Consider the following 16,812-nt stretch of genomic DNA (forward strand, 5'->3'; position numbering starts at 1 on the left):
GCTGCTGCCTCTCACTGTGAAGCCATCGTGCTAACCAGTCAACCACCGTGCCGCCTTCATGAAATGCACTATATAAATATAAATGCCTTACCATGACTATAAACAGAGGGCTATTTCTAAGCCGATATTACTCAGGCATCAGAAGTTTACTTCATTTTGGTGCAATGTTTGTTGAACTTCTTAATGCTTCTTTCGTGAAGTCACACCACCGGAAGTAGTCGGGTAAAATGTGATTCACTTTGACTTAACGGGAATAAACCCCGGTGAAGTGTGTAATGCATTATTGGATAAGCTAGTGTACATATTGCATGTAGTTTATCACCACAGCTGCGTCTACCCTTCAAGTAAATCATTGTCGGTCAATGACTTTTTTCCCCAACTTATTAACGGCACCAAGTTCTAAGTTCAGCGCAATCGACTCTGTGATTGCCTTGCACCGATCTCCTTGTCGTGACACAAAGTCAAATAGCCAAAATAAATTGCCTGTTTCTGAGCAGGAATTTTAGATTCTGACCTAATAGCTTTGGTTTCAGAAGTCTTTAAACATAATTTGCAGCAGACTGATTGTTGCCCATTGATGATGATGCTGCAAACCTAAACCACAGAGCACCTCAGGTCCAACTTTGTTTTTTGCCCATATTCCAACATTTATTTTTTTCTTTTGCTGTGTGAACAGTACAATTTTATTTTATTTTTTTTATTTATTTATTTTTTTTATTTTTTTTTTTTTCCAAATCTATGTATGCGACGCGTCTACAATATGAGAGCTCATCCGTACACGTCTGACCTTTGTCGTCAAAAGCCCAATATGCGCTCCACACAGGCTGGAATGTGATAGAGGGAAACTATTGACAATAATCATCTGAGAATCTGCATTTGAGTTTTGATTTAACATTTGATTTTAATTTAATCCCACTTGAGACATGAAACATAAAGTAACATTGTGGCGATCGTATTCAGCCACACAAATGGTTAATTTATTACATGTCGCAATGATGTGACAACATCTTTAGTAGACGTCTCCATGAAGTGAAGAGATCAAAAAGCATTGCCCTATTTCCCCAAAATCTTTCTACCTCCTTCTGCCTGCTACTTGAGCGCTGATGCGCCGTTACCCCATGGATGGGCAATCAATAGGCCCCTCAATGTGAAAATAGATTTTGCTTCTCAATTGACAGTTTTAAAGCATTGGTACTGACAACAAAGATAATTACAGATTAATTCAGCATTCTATTAGCATTCAATATGTTTTCATTCATTTCAAACATTTTTATTCAACAGTACAACAAATGTATAACATAAAAAAAGTGAACTACTAAAAATGGACCCCTAAAGAATAATGAATACACCTTAAAATGTAATCAGAATTTTTAAGTTATGATCCAACATACGGCATTAACATCATTACTACATGCAAATGTGCATGATATTGTATCAAATGATGATACGATTGCTTGCTGCTTTTTCGGGTGGCTGCCGCCTAGTTATTAGTGGCTAAATTGTGGCTAGTCAAATTGTTAAAGTGGGTAGTCTGTTCAAACTCTGCTCACATTTTTATGCTTTCGACTTGATCACATGGGTGCCACTTGGTGATGATGAACCAGGTTTGTTGAATTACTTTTTTTTTTCTTTCTTTTTTTTTTTTTTACCAAAATACCTGCACAATGTCTTCCTGCTCATCGCTCTGGAGTTTCTCCCACGCAAGAATTGTATTGGAACCTCACATCAAACTAGCTTTGGAAGATTGCGCCAAGTCATGGCTACTCATCAGCTCTGCATTTAGCTGCACATTGGGATATTGTGACTATTACTTTCTGTTTACTGCTTCTTCTGTCATTTATTAGTGAATTATGTTTACTTTACTTGTAAACCAAAGTTAGAAGGGAAAGCTGGACTCAGGTTGGCTGCCGTGGTGCAAATTTCCGCCACGCCTGCCGGCGGTAATATCCTTGCAGCCGTGGACATGTATTATCAAAATTTTCTATCATGTAATCACCTAGGCCTACTTTTTTTTTTAAACTCTTTGGAAGTTAATTGATGGGGTGGCGGTTGTGGGCGCCTGATGCTCAGCCAAAAATGGCTACTAAATGGTTGGGGATCATGGGTCTAAATGACTAACAAAACTAAAACTAACTGCAACAAAAACTAAAACAACAAAACAAATAATTTGGAAAAAACATTTCATTGATTAATTGCCCGACCATATTAAGAATGCAATCTTTCACATACAACCAATTCAACTTCAGATTTCTGATAGAAGTAGTCCCACACAAAAAAACATACACTGGATAAAAATTTGAATTCTTCTCAGAACGGTTTAGGACGGAAAAGTCGAAAATCTTTATTTTGCTCCTATCAAACAAACACATGACTTAAAATTCTCTTCCTAAGTGGTAAATTTAGACTTATTTATTGACAAAGCTTTACCACAATATTGTGAGCCATGTAAGGGTCTTCAAAATAAGTTATCGATTTCAACGGAGAACATTTCCTGTCGACAACATCCTTTCCTTCTCAAAACCCAATCATTTTCTTGCTGAATGTCAGTTAATGCTAATGTGAGAAAGCACATATGTTGTTCTTTTGCCAACTTATTTGGTCCATCCATACATTCATCTGTTGTGTAGAGAACAGTGATAAATGTGCGAGTTGTCGGGAGGTAAATGGTGGTATCGAGTTGAGGTGTCAGGAGAGGCACATGGCTAATTTTTAGCAGCAGGGCTATAAAGGGATCAGCGTGCCTATTTGTTAGTGCCTGTGTGTTTGCGTGAAAGTAGCCACCTTGGTCCATGTTCCACCTGGCACAGTGGGTTACGGTGCAATTAATCTTTGTTAAGCAATCCCTGCGGAGGACTGCACGTGTATGCACATACAATCACCAGGCCAAATCACACTGCATGATGCTTCATGGCACCAGACAGAGCTTCTTTGCGTTCAGGATCTCCCACGACTTTATCGAAGCAGTCATGCACGCGTGATCTACAAAAGAAAATTGTGCACATGTATAGGGTAACATTATTTATTTATTTATTTACATTTTTGTCTTTTGAAAATAGAAAAACAGGAAATTATATTCCATTCCTTCTTCTCATTAAAGCCCGTATCCCACTAAGGAGCACACCTTGCAAGTGTTCACACTGGTAGAAAATGCTCCAACAGTTTTCTTGTTGCGAGGATGTTTGGTAATCCGTCGCCCCTCAGTGGGACAGAGTTAATGTTTAAAGGATGCACATAACCCAAAACACACCCTGTGCATGAAAATAAAGGGCCACCCAAGTAATTTGTTGGATTGATATTCCTGTTGACCTTACAGTACAGTACCCATTCAAAAAGCAACCATTAATGTTGGGTATTGTTAACAACCTCATGATTCAATTTGAATTCTTTAGCTTAGGATTCAAATAGATTTTGATTCTTTCGGTTGCAAGCCAGTATTGCTTAAATGTCTAAAAAAAAATGCACAGAACCTATTTGTGCATAAGGAGTGCAAATAATGAGTTATGAACACTGAAAAAGTAAAGTGTATGTACAACTGTGATCCAAAGTTCACATAAATATGTAAAGGACATAATTTTATGACTCTTGCGTTTCCAGTAATTTCTTCAACTCTGATTTTTCTCTGATAGTGATCGGAACAGATACTTCTTCTTACACTAAAACATTGCTAAAGTTTGGTTGTTTTATGAGTTTATACGGGTTAACAGAAAAGTAACTGAATCAACTTTGTCAAAAATCTACATCGAGCAGTGCTAGTATTTGCCATTTTCACTTCAATTAGGCGCTTTTTGATAGCCATCCACAAGCTTGTGATAAACCTTTGGTTGAATCCTTGACCACTCCTCTTGACATAATTGGTGCAGTTCAGTTACATTTTTGGGCTTTCTGGCATGGACTTGTTTTTTTAGCATTGTCCAAGTGTTTTCAATGGGGTTTCATTCAGGACTTTGGGAAGGCCATTCTGAAACCTTATTTCGAGACTGATTTAGCCATCCCATTCCACTATTAATATGTTTGTGGCAAGGTTTATCTAGTAAACGAAAACTGACATAACTAAAACAAAAACTGAAAATACATTTTTGTCATGAAATAAAAATAAACTAAAATCATTTAGAATAATGAAAACTAACAAACTACATTTTACGTTTAAATTTTCAGTGGTTCTGCTAGGACAACGCAGGTGATTAGCTGTCTCAACTTCACTAAAAACACGACATGCTTGTTTGGTTGGAGTCAGTCCTGTTGCTAATGTCTCCTCTTGCCTGATTTGTGGTGCGAAGCTGCCTTAGCTACACAAGGGTGGGCGTATGGAAGTTTTGCAAAGGATTTAAATTGCCTACGGACTAAAAACGATGATGGACTTTGCAATGCAGCCAAGCACAGCCTCCCCGATGTGGCAGTTCGGGATTTTGGAGAGGTGCTCGGCTAAGCGTATGCGTAGGTGTTAAGTGAAAATTGGCCAATCATATGCTGTATCTCCGGTCTTACCTGTTTCTTGTTTGCAATAACATGAATGACAACACAGACTATGACATTGTGGACAGCGACCCATTTATCCAGCTTACTCCGCACGTACATACTGGTCCGTTGTCAACTGACTGTAGTCTCAAACCGTCACCAACAAAGGGTGCTACCACACAGTGTCATGCTCCCAGCCAGTCCAGCAGAGCGCTCATGAAATTCACACATGTACATATTTTTGAAGCTCGGTCCACACAGAAGGCGCACCGCATTATAAGGTGCACCGTCCATTCTGGAGAAAATTTGAGACTTTTAGGTGAAAATACAATAACCATTCAGACTCACAATCACACCTCGGGACAATTTCGAATATTCCATTAACCTAACATGCAAGTTTTTGGGATGTGGGAGGAAACCGGAGTACCCGCAGAAAACCCAGGCAGGCACGGGGAGAGCATGCAAACTCCACATAGGATGGCTGGCGCCCGGATTCGAACCATCGACCAATGCACTGTAAGGCAGATGTGCTAACAGGTTTTTAACTCTACCGTCCCCTTTTAGACCAAAAAAAGGGCATAAAAAATAGTCATTTTAAAATAAAACAAAGCTACAGAAGTAAAACATGGTGCATTGGAGTCAATTAGTGTGACCATGGCTCAAAACAATCCGAAATTAGTACAAATAAGTGTGATTTTACGCTTTTGCCTGTTTTATAGTCGTGGAGCTTTATAATCAACATTGTAATTGTATTCCATTTAATTGCAAACCCCTACCATGCAGTGATTCTTGAGGTATCCTGTTTATTTCTGTCCTTCAGCTCTATCTTCCATTACCCACCACTACCTCATTCCCTGTACCCTTTTTCCACTTCTTTGGTTTAGTCTTAATAGCCGCATCAGAAGAAGGATGTGCTCTCCAGGCTGGAGTCTTGGGGGCTACATGCCCTGATTTATCAACAGACTTCAGCTACCCTGTATACACTCTCTGTGGCTATAACTTAACTTTGGCACGGCAGCAAGGTTGTTTGGATTTCTCCTCACCCATAGTCTGGAATGAAATGGTTCTCTGCTTAATATATTTAGCACCTAACCCTTAGAACTCAAACCTATGTATCACGCCATAGCTTTTCTCCCCTGGGAAATATTTATCAGCATGAGTGAAGTGTAATGAACAAGTAGAGAGAATGTCAGTGGTGAACATTTCGGTAATAGACATTAAATTGTACCACCCATCTCTTGATAACACAGTGGGGCCTTGTCTTTTCTGTATTGGTTTATTTATCTTTAGAGTTGGTCATCAAAACCAATGTTTCTGTTAAATTACCCTCCCTTCACAGCTCCAGATGGACACCAGATCTTGAGATCTAGAAAGAAAAATGCCCACAGTCACTTAAGTTGTTAAAAGACAAACTTATTTGGTCTGAATTTGTTTTTAACTGTCATGTTTCTGCTTCCAGTCCAGTACCAGATGGAGATGATGCGTTCTCTGCGTCACGTAAACATCGACCATCTGCATGTAGGATGGTATCAGTCCACCTACTATGGTTCCTTTGTCAGCAGAGCACTGCTCGACTCCCAGTTCAGCTACCAACATGCCATCGAGGAGTCTGTTGTGCTCATCTATGGTAAGTACAATTTTTGTTCAAGGAATGTGCTTGATTAGGGTCCGAGCAGCCACCGCTAGGATGTCCCCATTTTTTAATTCTTTTTTTTTTTTTTTTTTGAGAAATTATTAGGGCCCGAGCAGTGGTCACCGCAAGATCTACATTGTTTTTGTAGAAATTATTATTATTAGGGCGAGAGCAGCCACTGCTGCGAGGTCCCTATTGATTTAATAGAAATTCCTCTTTTTCTTTTTCTTGTTGTTGTTGTAGTTGTTGCTGCCTGAGGAGTGGCCTCTGTGAGGTCCCGATTGTTTTTGAAGAAAATATTGTTATTAGGGATGTGCAGCCACCACAAAAGAGGAAATAATAATAAATCCAATGCACATGCGCCCAAAAAATCCCAAACTTCACATACCATATTTTTACGGCCACAAGTCGTTGCGTCTCAGTTGTCTTTTTGTATTCAACACACAGATAAGGCTCACTGTAGCATTGGGCGCAGGCATGGCAAAGCATATACCAGCTTAAAACATGCAGTAGCATGCATTCACGTTAAACGTACATTAGCTTCCATGCTGGCGTATGTTTTTAAAAAGGCAACGGGTGCAAAACTTAGTTTAGTTGTCCTTTTTTGAAGTATTTAACAAGACAGTTTCCCACTCGTCAGTGTCCGTCTCTTTGCCTTGTGGCTCCTCAGAAATGAGGCCAGCTTTTGTGAAAGCTCGAACAGTGTAAGCAGGGACATAAGCGGCTAACGTTGCTAACGGTTAGGTCAAGCATCCACAATCCATTCATAAATTGTGGCGGAACTCACCGGGGGTGCCTCCCAGTCTTCATAAAGACTTGCATGCCTTTCTTTTATAGAAACATTGTTTCGACAGGCAATGCTTCCAGTCAGTCAAGTGGAGCGCTCAAGAACATCACAACCATTACACATTTTGGAACTCGGGACACATACAAGGCACATTGCATTATTAGGCGCTCTGTCCACTTTGGAGAAAATTTTAGACTTTTACGTGCGCCTTGCAAATATAATATATATAAATAGTCACAGCCAAAAGATATCCATTTGACAAGACAGTTATTTTCGACTTCCAATCCAATACTGATATTGCGGCCCAGAGTAATTTCAATATCCGATATTGTCCGATGCGATATGAGCAGGAATGATGCATGCTGTAATTTATTTTTGAATTGTCAGAAGAGACTTGATAAAGTTATACTGTTAAACCGAATAACAATGGTCAACAACGGTTGAATATATAACCCATTTATTCCGAACGGAAAGGGGTGCATCTGACTGTTAAATAGATACATGCTTAGTTACCTGTTAAAAATGCCGTTAAAAATGTAATCAAAGTACCATAATATTAATGGAACTGGAATACACTAATTATTTTTGGATTGCTCCAATACCAGATATGTTGAAAGCTGGTAGATCGATAGCTGCATCTGGTGAGGGAAAGTAGATTTTGGTAGCTTCATAAAGATTTTCGAACCTTTCCACATAAATTTGTAAAAGGTAGGGAGAGAGGTTTGCGTCACAGCCTCTTAATTAAAATAAAAAAATAAGATACTGTACTACCCAATACTGCTGTGAAATGGGGCCATCATGTGAAAAAGGTTTTTAGGTTTCACATTCTTGGGCAAATTTGGACTTGCATATGTGTCCCCAGTAACCTGCAGAAGAGCCTACATCACTCACGATGTAGTGTTAACAAAAGTTAACAAAGGCTGTAATGCTTTTCAATCTAATTTCACGGAGACGTCACGTCATTGCAATGTGTAAAAAATAATTAGTGGCTGAATTATTGCCATCACCATATATGTCCACTTTATGCTGCATTTATCCATCGGGATTAAATTAAAGTAAAACATTAAATCAATACTGTTACTCCAAACAACTTTCAATAAAGTCAAAACTTTGCTTTGCACGTCGAGTACATCGTAACCGGAGGACTTCATGTCGATGCTTTATTCTTTGATTTTTACTTAGCGGGTTAACAAGGTCTACTGATACTTGCTGGGAAGAAGAAAAAGATAACACAAATTTTGAGGGTCTAAATCTGCAATCATTCAAAACTTTGCTCACACATCAGGTGTGGCTAAATCAATATTTTCTTTTTTTTGGTGTGCGATTTAAAAAAAAAAAAAAAAAAACTGCGCCATCTACAAAACAGCCCCAGTTGTATGTTTGACCTAGATTTATGAAAAGTTGGACGTTTATGTAATAGCCAAATACCTAAAAAAGGGCTCTAGTGGCATACATAATTTCACCATCGCTCTGACAACAAAAGCTGGTATAACTAGACTCAGATAACCACATCTTGTGAACATTTCACAAATTTAATTGGAGTTCAGCCCTGAAAACATTTGTATAATTAATATTCATTGTTCTAGTAACGCCAGCAACTGGCTCATGGAAATACATTTGTTTTTTTCCTCCTGGCAGGTTAAACTAGTGCTGGGCAGAGTGTTTAGGCTTTCATGATGTTGATAAAAGAAGTTTGTGATTTTTCATGCAAGCTGTTTAAGTTCACCTCTAAAGTCCGTATCCCACAGAGGAGCAAATGTATGGGAGTGTTTAGTTCTCGTCAGGGTTCGCCAACAGTTTGTTTTTTTCTTGTCGCAAGGAAATTATGGCAAAATTCTCCCCACCACGTTCTTTTTTCATTCTTGAAATACATTCACAATTTTCTCGTGAAATATGTATTCAGTATAGTGATTATATTTCAGTTTAAAATTTGCTCTGGGAAGGTCTATTAAAATTGTTTACTTAAACATCATTCACATCGGTTCTATGGCAATTTATAGCAAATAAACATACTTAAATTATCCACTTTATGTATTTTTCTTATTTTAAAATGACTAATTCTATAAATTTTATTTGGTCCAAAAGAAACTTACATGATCATAGTGTTTCAAAGAATTTTTTTCTTAAAATGTTTTTTTACGTTTGAAGGGGAAGTCTTTACAAGAAAATGTTCTATGCAGTCCCACTAGTCGAAACACAACATTCTGGTTAATAGTGAATTTGTGGAATATAAATGGAGTAAAATCCACACGCTTTGGTACATTTCATGGGGCTTCCATTTTGGCACTTTTGTCAACTGAAAATTACGTCACAATTGCTTAGGACTCAACTAACGACCAGTCAAATTCTGAAAATAGGTGAGCTATGATTTTGTGATTGCTTGTTTACCTGAGCCCTGAGTCATCGTGATGTCATTTTCAGGCGTCAAAAAGTGCCAAAACAGCCGCCCCATGTGATGGCTAGAAGCGGGCGGATTTTGCTGCTTAACTCGTATTGCGCAAATGAAATATTAATCAAAATGCCATGTTTAGAATGGTGAAGGCACATAGAGCATATTATTGCAATTTGTTTTTTGGGGGGGTTAACCTTTTCTTGTTGTGTGCCAAAAAATAAATCATCATTTCAATAATTGTGGTTAATATTTTTTTCATAATCGAGCAGCTCTAACATGTAATGATTGCATATTTAGTACTACCATTATCTCATGAATTGTATTGTTATAGCAACAATGTTAAGCACCTCTCTACCTTTCCCCCCCATTTCAGACCCTATAAAGACAGGCCAAGGCTCGCTGTCTTTGAAGGCCTACAGGCTCACTCCAAAACTCATGGAGATCTGCAAAGAGAAAGATTTCACACCTGAAGGGTTTGTAGCCTATTGTAAACATGTCATATATTATACAGACGTGCCCAACCGGTCGATCGCAGACTCGCAGAGAGGTTTAGCGACTTTTGACTTCAATTCATGATGCAAAAGTCCCCATTGGCATGAACTACCTTAGGGTTGTAGAAATAAATCTACCTAATATCTTATGACAACTCTCCGCTCAACTGTATTTATAAAGCACTTTAAGACAACCACAACTGTATAGAAAGTGCTGTACTTGGAGCAAAAGTAAGTCATACCACAACATATACAATACAATACAACTTTTTTTTATATTTTGCATTTTTAATAAAACAAATTAATAATGAATACGGTAAAAACCATAAAAACAGTACGCATGTAAGTTAAGTCTCAGGCTGAGAAATTGACTTTTAAGATGAGTTTTAAAGATGGGAAGCAAGATGTTTAGCAGGAGGTCATTCTAAAAAGAGGGACCGACAACGGAAAAGACTCGATCCCCTCTGAGCCTTCGCTTGGTCCTCGGTACCTGTAATGGCGTTTGGTCTGCAGACCTGAGGACCGGGCAGGTGCATAGATATGGAGGAGCTCAGAGAGGTAAGATTGGGGAAGGCCATTTAAAGATTTGAAAACAAATACAATCTTAAAAGGAACTCTAAAATGAAAGAACCACTTAATCCAGAGACGAGTCATCATATCAAGTCTGACTGTAAATTTCTCTTCCCACACTTTGAGAACAACGGTATGTTTTTCTGTAAAAATAAGAAGGACAATCAAACATTTTTTATGTGAGGGAAGTTGACCAGGTTTGCTGAGGGACGATTTTCCAAAATACAGAAATACTGACACATACACTGGTATGTGTGTTTTCTCTCAAGTTTAATTTTATTTCATGTGTTGTCTTCGCACATTTCCCCCACATAAACTTAGCCTTGATGTTCATAATGTAATCCCACAATGCACACTGATTGGCATCTTTGGGAAGTAGATGCTGTACAGCATATTGCAGTTGTATGTGATTATGCAGTAATCATTACATAATGTTAGTATTATTATAAAATGTAAAATAAAATTGCAGGTTGCAAAAATGCGTTTATAATTGCCCGGGTACAGGCATACTGTATAGTGCACAAAGTATGTCTGTAATAATAGTTGCATAAAAAAAACCTAATTTAGCTATGGCAGTGGTTCTCAAACTTTCTACTGCAAGTACCACCAAAAATTATTTCTTTACAACCATAGTGATCATTATCAAAATACAGTAACATGGTTTTCATAAAAATGGGTAAGACTGTTTTATTCCTAAAACATACCTTTGTTTATGACTGTAAGCCATTGCAGAGTCATGAGTAGATGAAAAGTCCTTTATATGCAAGAAAATCTAAATTTATTAAAGTCATGAATACATTCAAATGTGTTAAAGGAAAAAGTTGAATAAAAATCATACTCCAATAAATCTTTCTAAAACAAATTACACTTAAACATTAAAGACCCTGTAAAGCCTTTTCTGTGTGTTTTTTTTTTAAATCCATTATTTTAGAACATTTGTTGAAAATGTACAAAGACTGGCTTACGATTAGGTATTGAATTGAGATTTATTAGATTCTAAAACAGATTTTGGGGGCGGGGCTGAAACGCGTCTTCCTTACGGATGATTACTTGGCTCATTTCGAGCAATAAAACATGCTCAAGCTATGCCTACAACCTGAAAAAAACATGGTCCCTAAAGTTTTAATGTGGTTTTTATTATTTTGGGCTACAATGTCTCTGCCATGTGCACATACGTGTGGTGCATGCACCAAGACAGTGGCCAAACCTAAACGTGATATCACGGCTTACTACACTTAAGTGTGGCTAGCAAATTCTTATTCTATTTAGCCATTGGATAAGATGTTTCAGGACCCAGCGCCATCCCTGGACCTCAATAAATTGACCTTTATTGAAAAAGATTTTTATGGTCCTTCAGGACTTTTGAGTACCCCTCATCTATTGTGAATGCTTTAAAACACACCTACATGTCACATCCGTGTCTCAAAATAAGGCTAAACGGTTTTGAAAAACATTTTAACCCCCCCCAATATTACTTTTGCGATTTAATGTCATTGATTTTTGCAAGGTCCCCTTCTCATGTATTTTGAAACAAACAAAAGCAATACATAAATCTGTAATCAGTGGTACTAAAGACTTTGAATTGGAGTTTTTTATTTTAGTGTTCACTACGAAAACTTCACAAAATTCTACTAAACAATTGTGGTGAAAACCTAGGTCAGATTGCAACGATATTGGTTATAAATCTGTGGCTCAAACGCGAAAATGATTTACTCCATTGTTTTCTGAAACGTGAAAACATTTAAAACTCCACATCTGTAGTTACCTCGACACAATATGAATAAATAAAATCTACATATAGATCTGACCGACCAACCGAAATAACCCAAATTGCAGCCTTTTGCAATTTGAGAATTACATTATGATGTCCATTTAAATTCTACTAATTGTTCAAGCACTATTTCAAAGTTGGTAAAGTTTTTGGTTTTCCATGTGCATAATTTGTTTGTTTACGTACGAGGACTTGCCAAAAAGATCCACTTTGGTCTCATCTGTTCAAAGGACATTATCCCAGAAAGATTTGAGCTTGTGAATGTGTATTTTGGCAAATTACAGTCGGTTTTTTTTCAGCACCCATTGTGGTTTTTTCTATCTTTAAGAGGCATAACAGCAATTTCACTTGTGCATTTGCAGAAAGAAAAACACTTTAGCTGCTGTGAAACATGGTGTTTGTCTCAAAATAACTTTTGAGAGTCTCATTCACTTTAGTTTAGGTTCAAAACCATCCCTTTGATATGACCTAAGTTCACTGTGCTTTGGAGGATGGACAGTTGGTCAATAGAATTTACAATCTGGAGTACTAAATTAGTCTTTGTCTTTGGCCAGTAGGAACCAACTTGGAAAGATCATGACATTAAGTGTGACAAAGTTCAACATCTTTGAACAATTTGTTATGCATAAAATGTGTTGTCTTCTGTTTTCTCGTACGCCTATTTATAGTGCTCTACTGCCTTATGAAAAGGTCAGAATATGCAGAATATAGGTTGAGCCCCAGTGATGGATAATTGTGCCAATATATGCAAAAGGTTGTAGTTAGCCATAGATTCCTGTCCTCCCCACATGGAACTCAATGCAGAATTGTTCACTCCCATTGTTTTTTCTCCAAGTTTGTGTGAGGTTATTCTTTAGGCGACAAATAGACAACTCTATACATATGTCTCAAGATGGCACACAGTGCGCGAGTGTTCTCAGCGACCCTCTTGAGCTATCGGACTTTCTTTCTATCTCTGGTGATTTGTGCGTTGCTCAAGAACTCGCGGTTGGTGTATGATCGCCAGTCTCTGCTGGACCTACGGTGTGAAGTTGGTGATTCAGCTGCGTTCGAGCATAGATTGGATAAGACGTTGCCCGATGACATCCCGGCGGAAATCTTCCGCGTCTACACACTTCCTCCACGGCGGAATTGGCGCCGCGGCAAATGCGGTGGCCGGCTGATGAAGCAAAAAGGGAGCTAAAGCACGCTTCGTCCCCTGCTCGATCCCGAATGTATGGATGTACTCTGTAGTGGCGCGTTCGAGAGCCGTGCATGGTACCCTTCATCGGCTGTCCAAAGGAGCTTCGACTGCGCTGTCATCCGCGTGTCCTCCGACACGGCGTCGAGCAACAACTGCTGCGAGAGCTTCCCAGAGCTCGCTGATCGGAGGAGCTACGCACACCTGCAACTGCCTCAAGGATAGCGTTGATAAACGCCCGTTCGGTGACGGACAAAATGTTTATTTTGAAGGAGCTATTTCTTCACAGTGAGTTGAATTTCCGCTGCCTGACGGAGACCTGGACGAGCACCGGTGAGTGTAGTGCGATGCTGGAACCATTACCGCCTGTATGTTCGTACTTGGACGCTCCGAGAACGTCAGGTCGTGGTGGAGGAACGGCAAGTATTTTTAAAAACAAGTTTGAAGATAAACAGTGTATAGTGGCCTCATCGATCACCAGCTTCGAGCACGCTCTTTGAAGTAGGGTAGGGGTGCTCCTGTGCTCTGTGCTGTCATCTATAGTCCTCCGAAATACAACAAGGAATTTCTGAATGACTTAACAGAAATCATGCTAAAATATGATCACATCCTGCTGATGGCGGATTTTAATTTGTGCTGTCCTGAAAATGGACTGACAAAGGACTTTTAGACTCTTTCAATTAGGTGCAATGCGTGTCTGGCCCCACTCATAAACAGGGGCATATGTTAGACCTTTTCCTTACTTTTGGTTTGTCAATCTCAAATTTGAAAGTGTTGGACAATGTTGTTTCTGATCACATGACAGTGCTCTTTGGTGTAGTGTTTTCCTCTGCTGCTGCTCAACCTACTACCAGTGAATGCAACAGCCGGATTTTTAACCCCCTCTCTGATAGTCTTTTCTCTGTGTTCCCTCATCAAACAGAGGAACTCAGCTCTTGGTTCCACTCTTCATGTAATGTTTTGGATTCTGTGGCTCCATTTAGAAGCATGCGGCCAAAAGTAAGACCGGAGCCATGGTTTAATGAAATAACTCGTGCAGTTAAACAAAGCCGCAAAGCAGAACGCAGGTGGAAAAAAGACAGGCTGCAGGTCTCATATCAAATCCTAAAAGACTTCTGGCACAGTCATCAAAACAAGGTGAATGAGTCAAAGAGGGAGTACTTGTTAAGTCTTATTCAGGTAAATTGTCATAATCTGCAAACTCTATTTGAAACTATTGATTCTGCACTTAAACCCCAGCAGCCAAATTGCACAGACTCGTCCCCTGAAATGTGCACTACTTTTGCAGTTTTTAATGGACAAGGTTGCAACAGCTCGGACTCTTGTTTCAAATACAACATTCGACCTCCGTACACGTTCCTTGTTCTGCAGTGCTAGAGTCCTTTGAGGCGATCTCCTTGTCATCTTTGTAAGATGTGGTTTTCCAAATTAAGCCATCCGGTTTACCACATGACGCCGTCCCTCCTCTTTAAAGAAGTTCTCCCAAGTATTGGCGAATAGGTTTTGGCCATTATCAACAGCAGTCTCTCTTCTGGTGTAGTCCCCCAACATTTTAAACATGCTGTGGTGGAACCCCTGCTTAGGAAACCAGTCCTTGATCAAAGCATACTGTCACATTTAGACCCATTTCCAAATTGCCTTTTATTTCTAAAATTTTGGAAAACGTGGTGCACATGAAGTTACGATCCTTTTTTGGATGAACACAACGTCATGGAGGTTTTCCAGTCAGGTTTCAAGAAAATGCATTGCACAGAGTCAGCCCTGTTCTGAGTGTTAAATGATATTCTTCTGGCAAACGACACTGGAGACTATGTATGCTGTGTCTTGTTAGATCTAAGTGCAGCGTTTGACACGGTGGACCACAATATTCTTCTGGCTCATTTACAGCACCAGGTGGGGATCAGTGGTAGCACTCTAGAATGCTTTAGATCCTATTTGACTGGCAGGACCATTTGTGTTCGCCTAGCTTGCACTGAGTCCGCTCTGCCCCTTTGTCATAAGGTGTCCCACAGGGTTCCATTTTGGGGCCCTTGCTTGTTTTTGTTATACTTGCTGCCCCTGGGTTCCATCCTACGAAAACATGGAATTGCCTTCCATTGCTATGCAGATGACAGTCAGATCTATGTCCCGCTGAGCAAAAAAAGACGCCTTCTCCTTGAGACCGCTTTTGTCCTGCCTAGAGGATATCAAAATCTGGATGTCACTTAACTTCATGAGGTCATGGTATTCAGTCCCAGTGGCCCTTCTACTCTCAATCCTATTGACCTCGACCCCCTGACATCTTATCTAGCTAGTGTGTGTGTTAAATACAGAAATGGCACCCACAACTGATGCTGCGCCCTTTGCTACGGCGTGTCTTTTGGCTGTGGAAATACAGTACTCTTCATTGACGTTAACATTGGGACTTACATTATAGGTTTGCATGTAAAAATGACATCAGTACTAAAATGCCCCGCCCCCCACCCCCCTCCCTAAAATACTATATTTTTTTTTTTATGATGAGATTCACGCCAAATCGGCACCAACGTTTTTGGAGCTAGGCTTATTTTTTTCCCGGTTTCAGAGGTTGACGGCACAGCAGGAATATTGCTCGGATTGTCAGTTCTGTTGTCTAAAACGGCGACCCATCGCCACCAAAAAGCAAATGCACATTACCACTCTTGTCCACTTCAACCTGCAAAAGTATAAAAGAGTTCTTCACAATAGTTTTGATTTATTGACATCAAACGTGAACTCATGTCATCACCTCCATAAAATGAAAAATACCGTGCTGATCGATTCTCCACTTACACAGGCTGAAGCGGACCAGAGCATCAATGTGCACACAAACTCCAACTGGTTATATTTCAGACATTTAGCTATGCTAAAGTCGTGTCAACTCAAAGGAGGCCGACGGCGGCGGCCAGCCGGGGTGCATGGATCTTTAGATATCACCCCCTAATCCTTGACCATCTTGGGTGTAATTTATTGTGGACGATAGCTCAAATGCCAACTGCACAAGTTTCCACTTGCTCTAATAAGAAGCACAACTACAGTAAATAACGTGTAATGAAAAAGTAGAAATGAATCAAACCTACAAGAAATAAGGTATTTTCAGAAAAACAGTCTATATTACTGTCTTCATTTGCAAATATGTTAAAAAAGATGTCGATCAGCTGAATTAACAAAAAAGTATAAATAAAAGTTCATCGCAATTCTTTGTTGTATAATACCCTTTGTTGGCAATGACAGCTATCAAACATTTTCTAAGTCTTTGTGAGGTTTTCACACGCTGTTGCTGGTATTTTGACCAATTCCTCAATGCAGATCTCCTCTGGAGTAGTGATGTTTTTGGGATGTCACTGGGCAACACAAACTTTGAACTTCCCAAGTTTTTTTTCTGGGTTTGAGATCTGGATTCTGGCGAGGCCACTCTAGGACCTTGAAATGCTTTTTATGGAGCCACTCCTTCATTTCTTGGGCGATGTGTTTGGGATCAGTGTCATGCAGACCCAGCCATATTGATAATTTTACTGTTTAAGAAGTGCAGTCCA

General features: G+C 39.4%; 1 protein-coding gene across 1 annotated transcript in view; it reads left to right on the plus strand.

Annotated features, from left to right (window-relative positions):
- LOC148329652 (eukaryotic translation initiation factor 3 subunit H) overlaps positions 1–16,812 on the plus strand; it is a 76,483-nt gene that overhangs the window by 33,528 nt on the left and 26,143 nt on the right. Inside the window, exons 3-4 of the mRNA XM_088306216.1 lie at positions 5,915–6,082; positions 9,641–9,740. Of these exons, the coding sequence (XP_088162342.1) occupies positions 5,915–6,082; positions 9,641–9,740 (268 nt within the window). The remainder of the gene's footprint in view (positions 1–5,914; positions 6,083–9,640; positions 9,741–16,812) is intronic.

Source organism: Idiotropiscis lumnitzeri, chromosome 10, assembly GCF_059441095.1.
Source record: "Idiotropiscis lumnitzeri isolate Australia: NSW breed Sydney's pygmy pipehorse chromosome 10, RoL_Ilum_1.0, whole genome shotgun sequence".
Lineage (NCBI taxonomy): Eukaryota > Metazoa > Chordata > Actinopteri > Syngnathiformes > Syngnathidae > Idiotropiscis > Idiotropiscis lumnitzeri.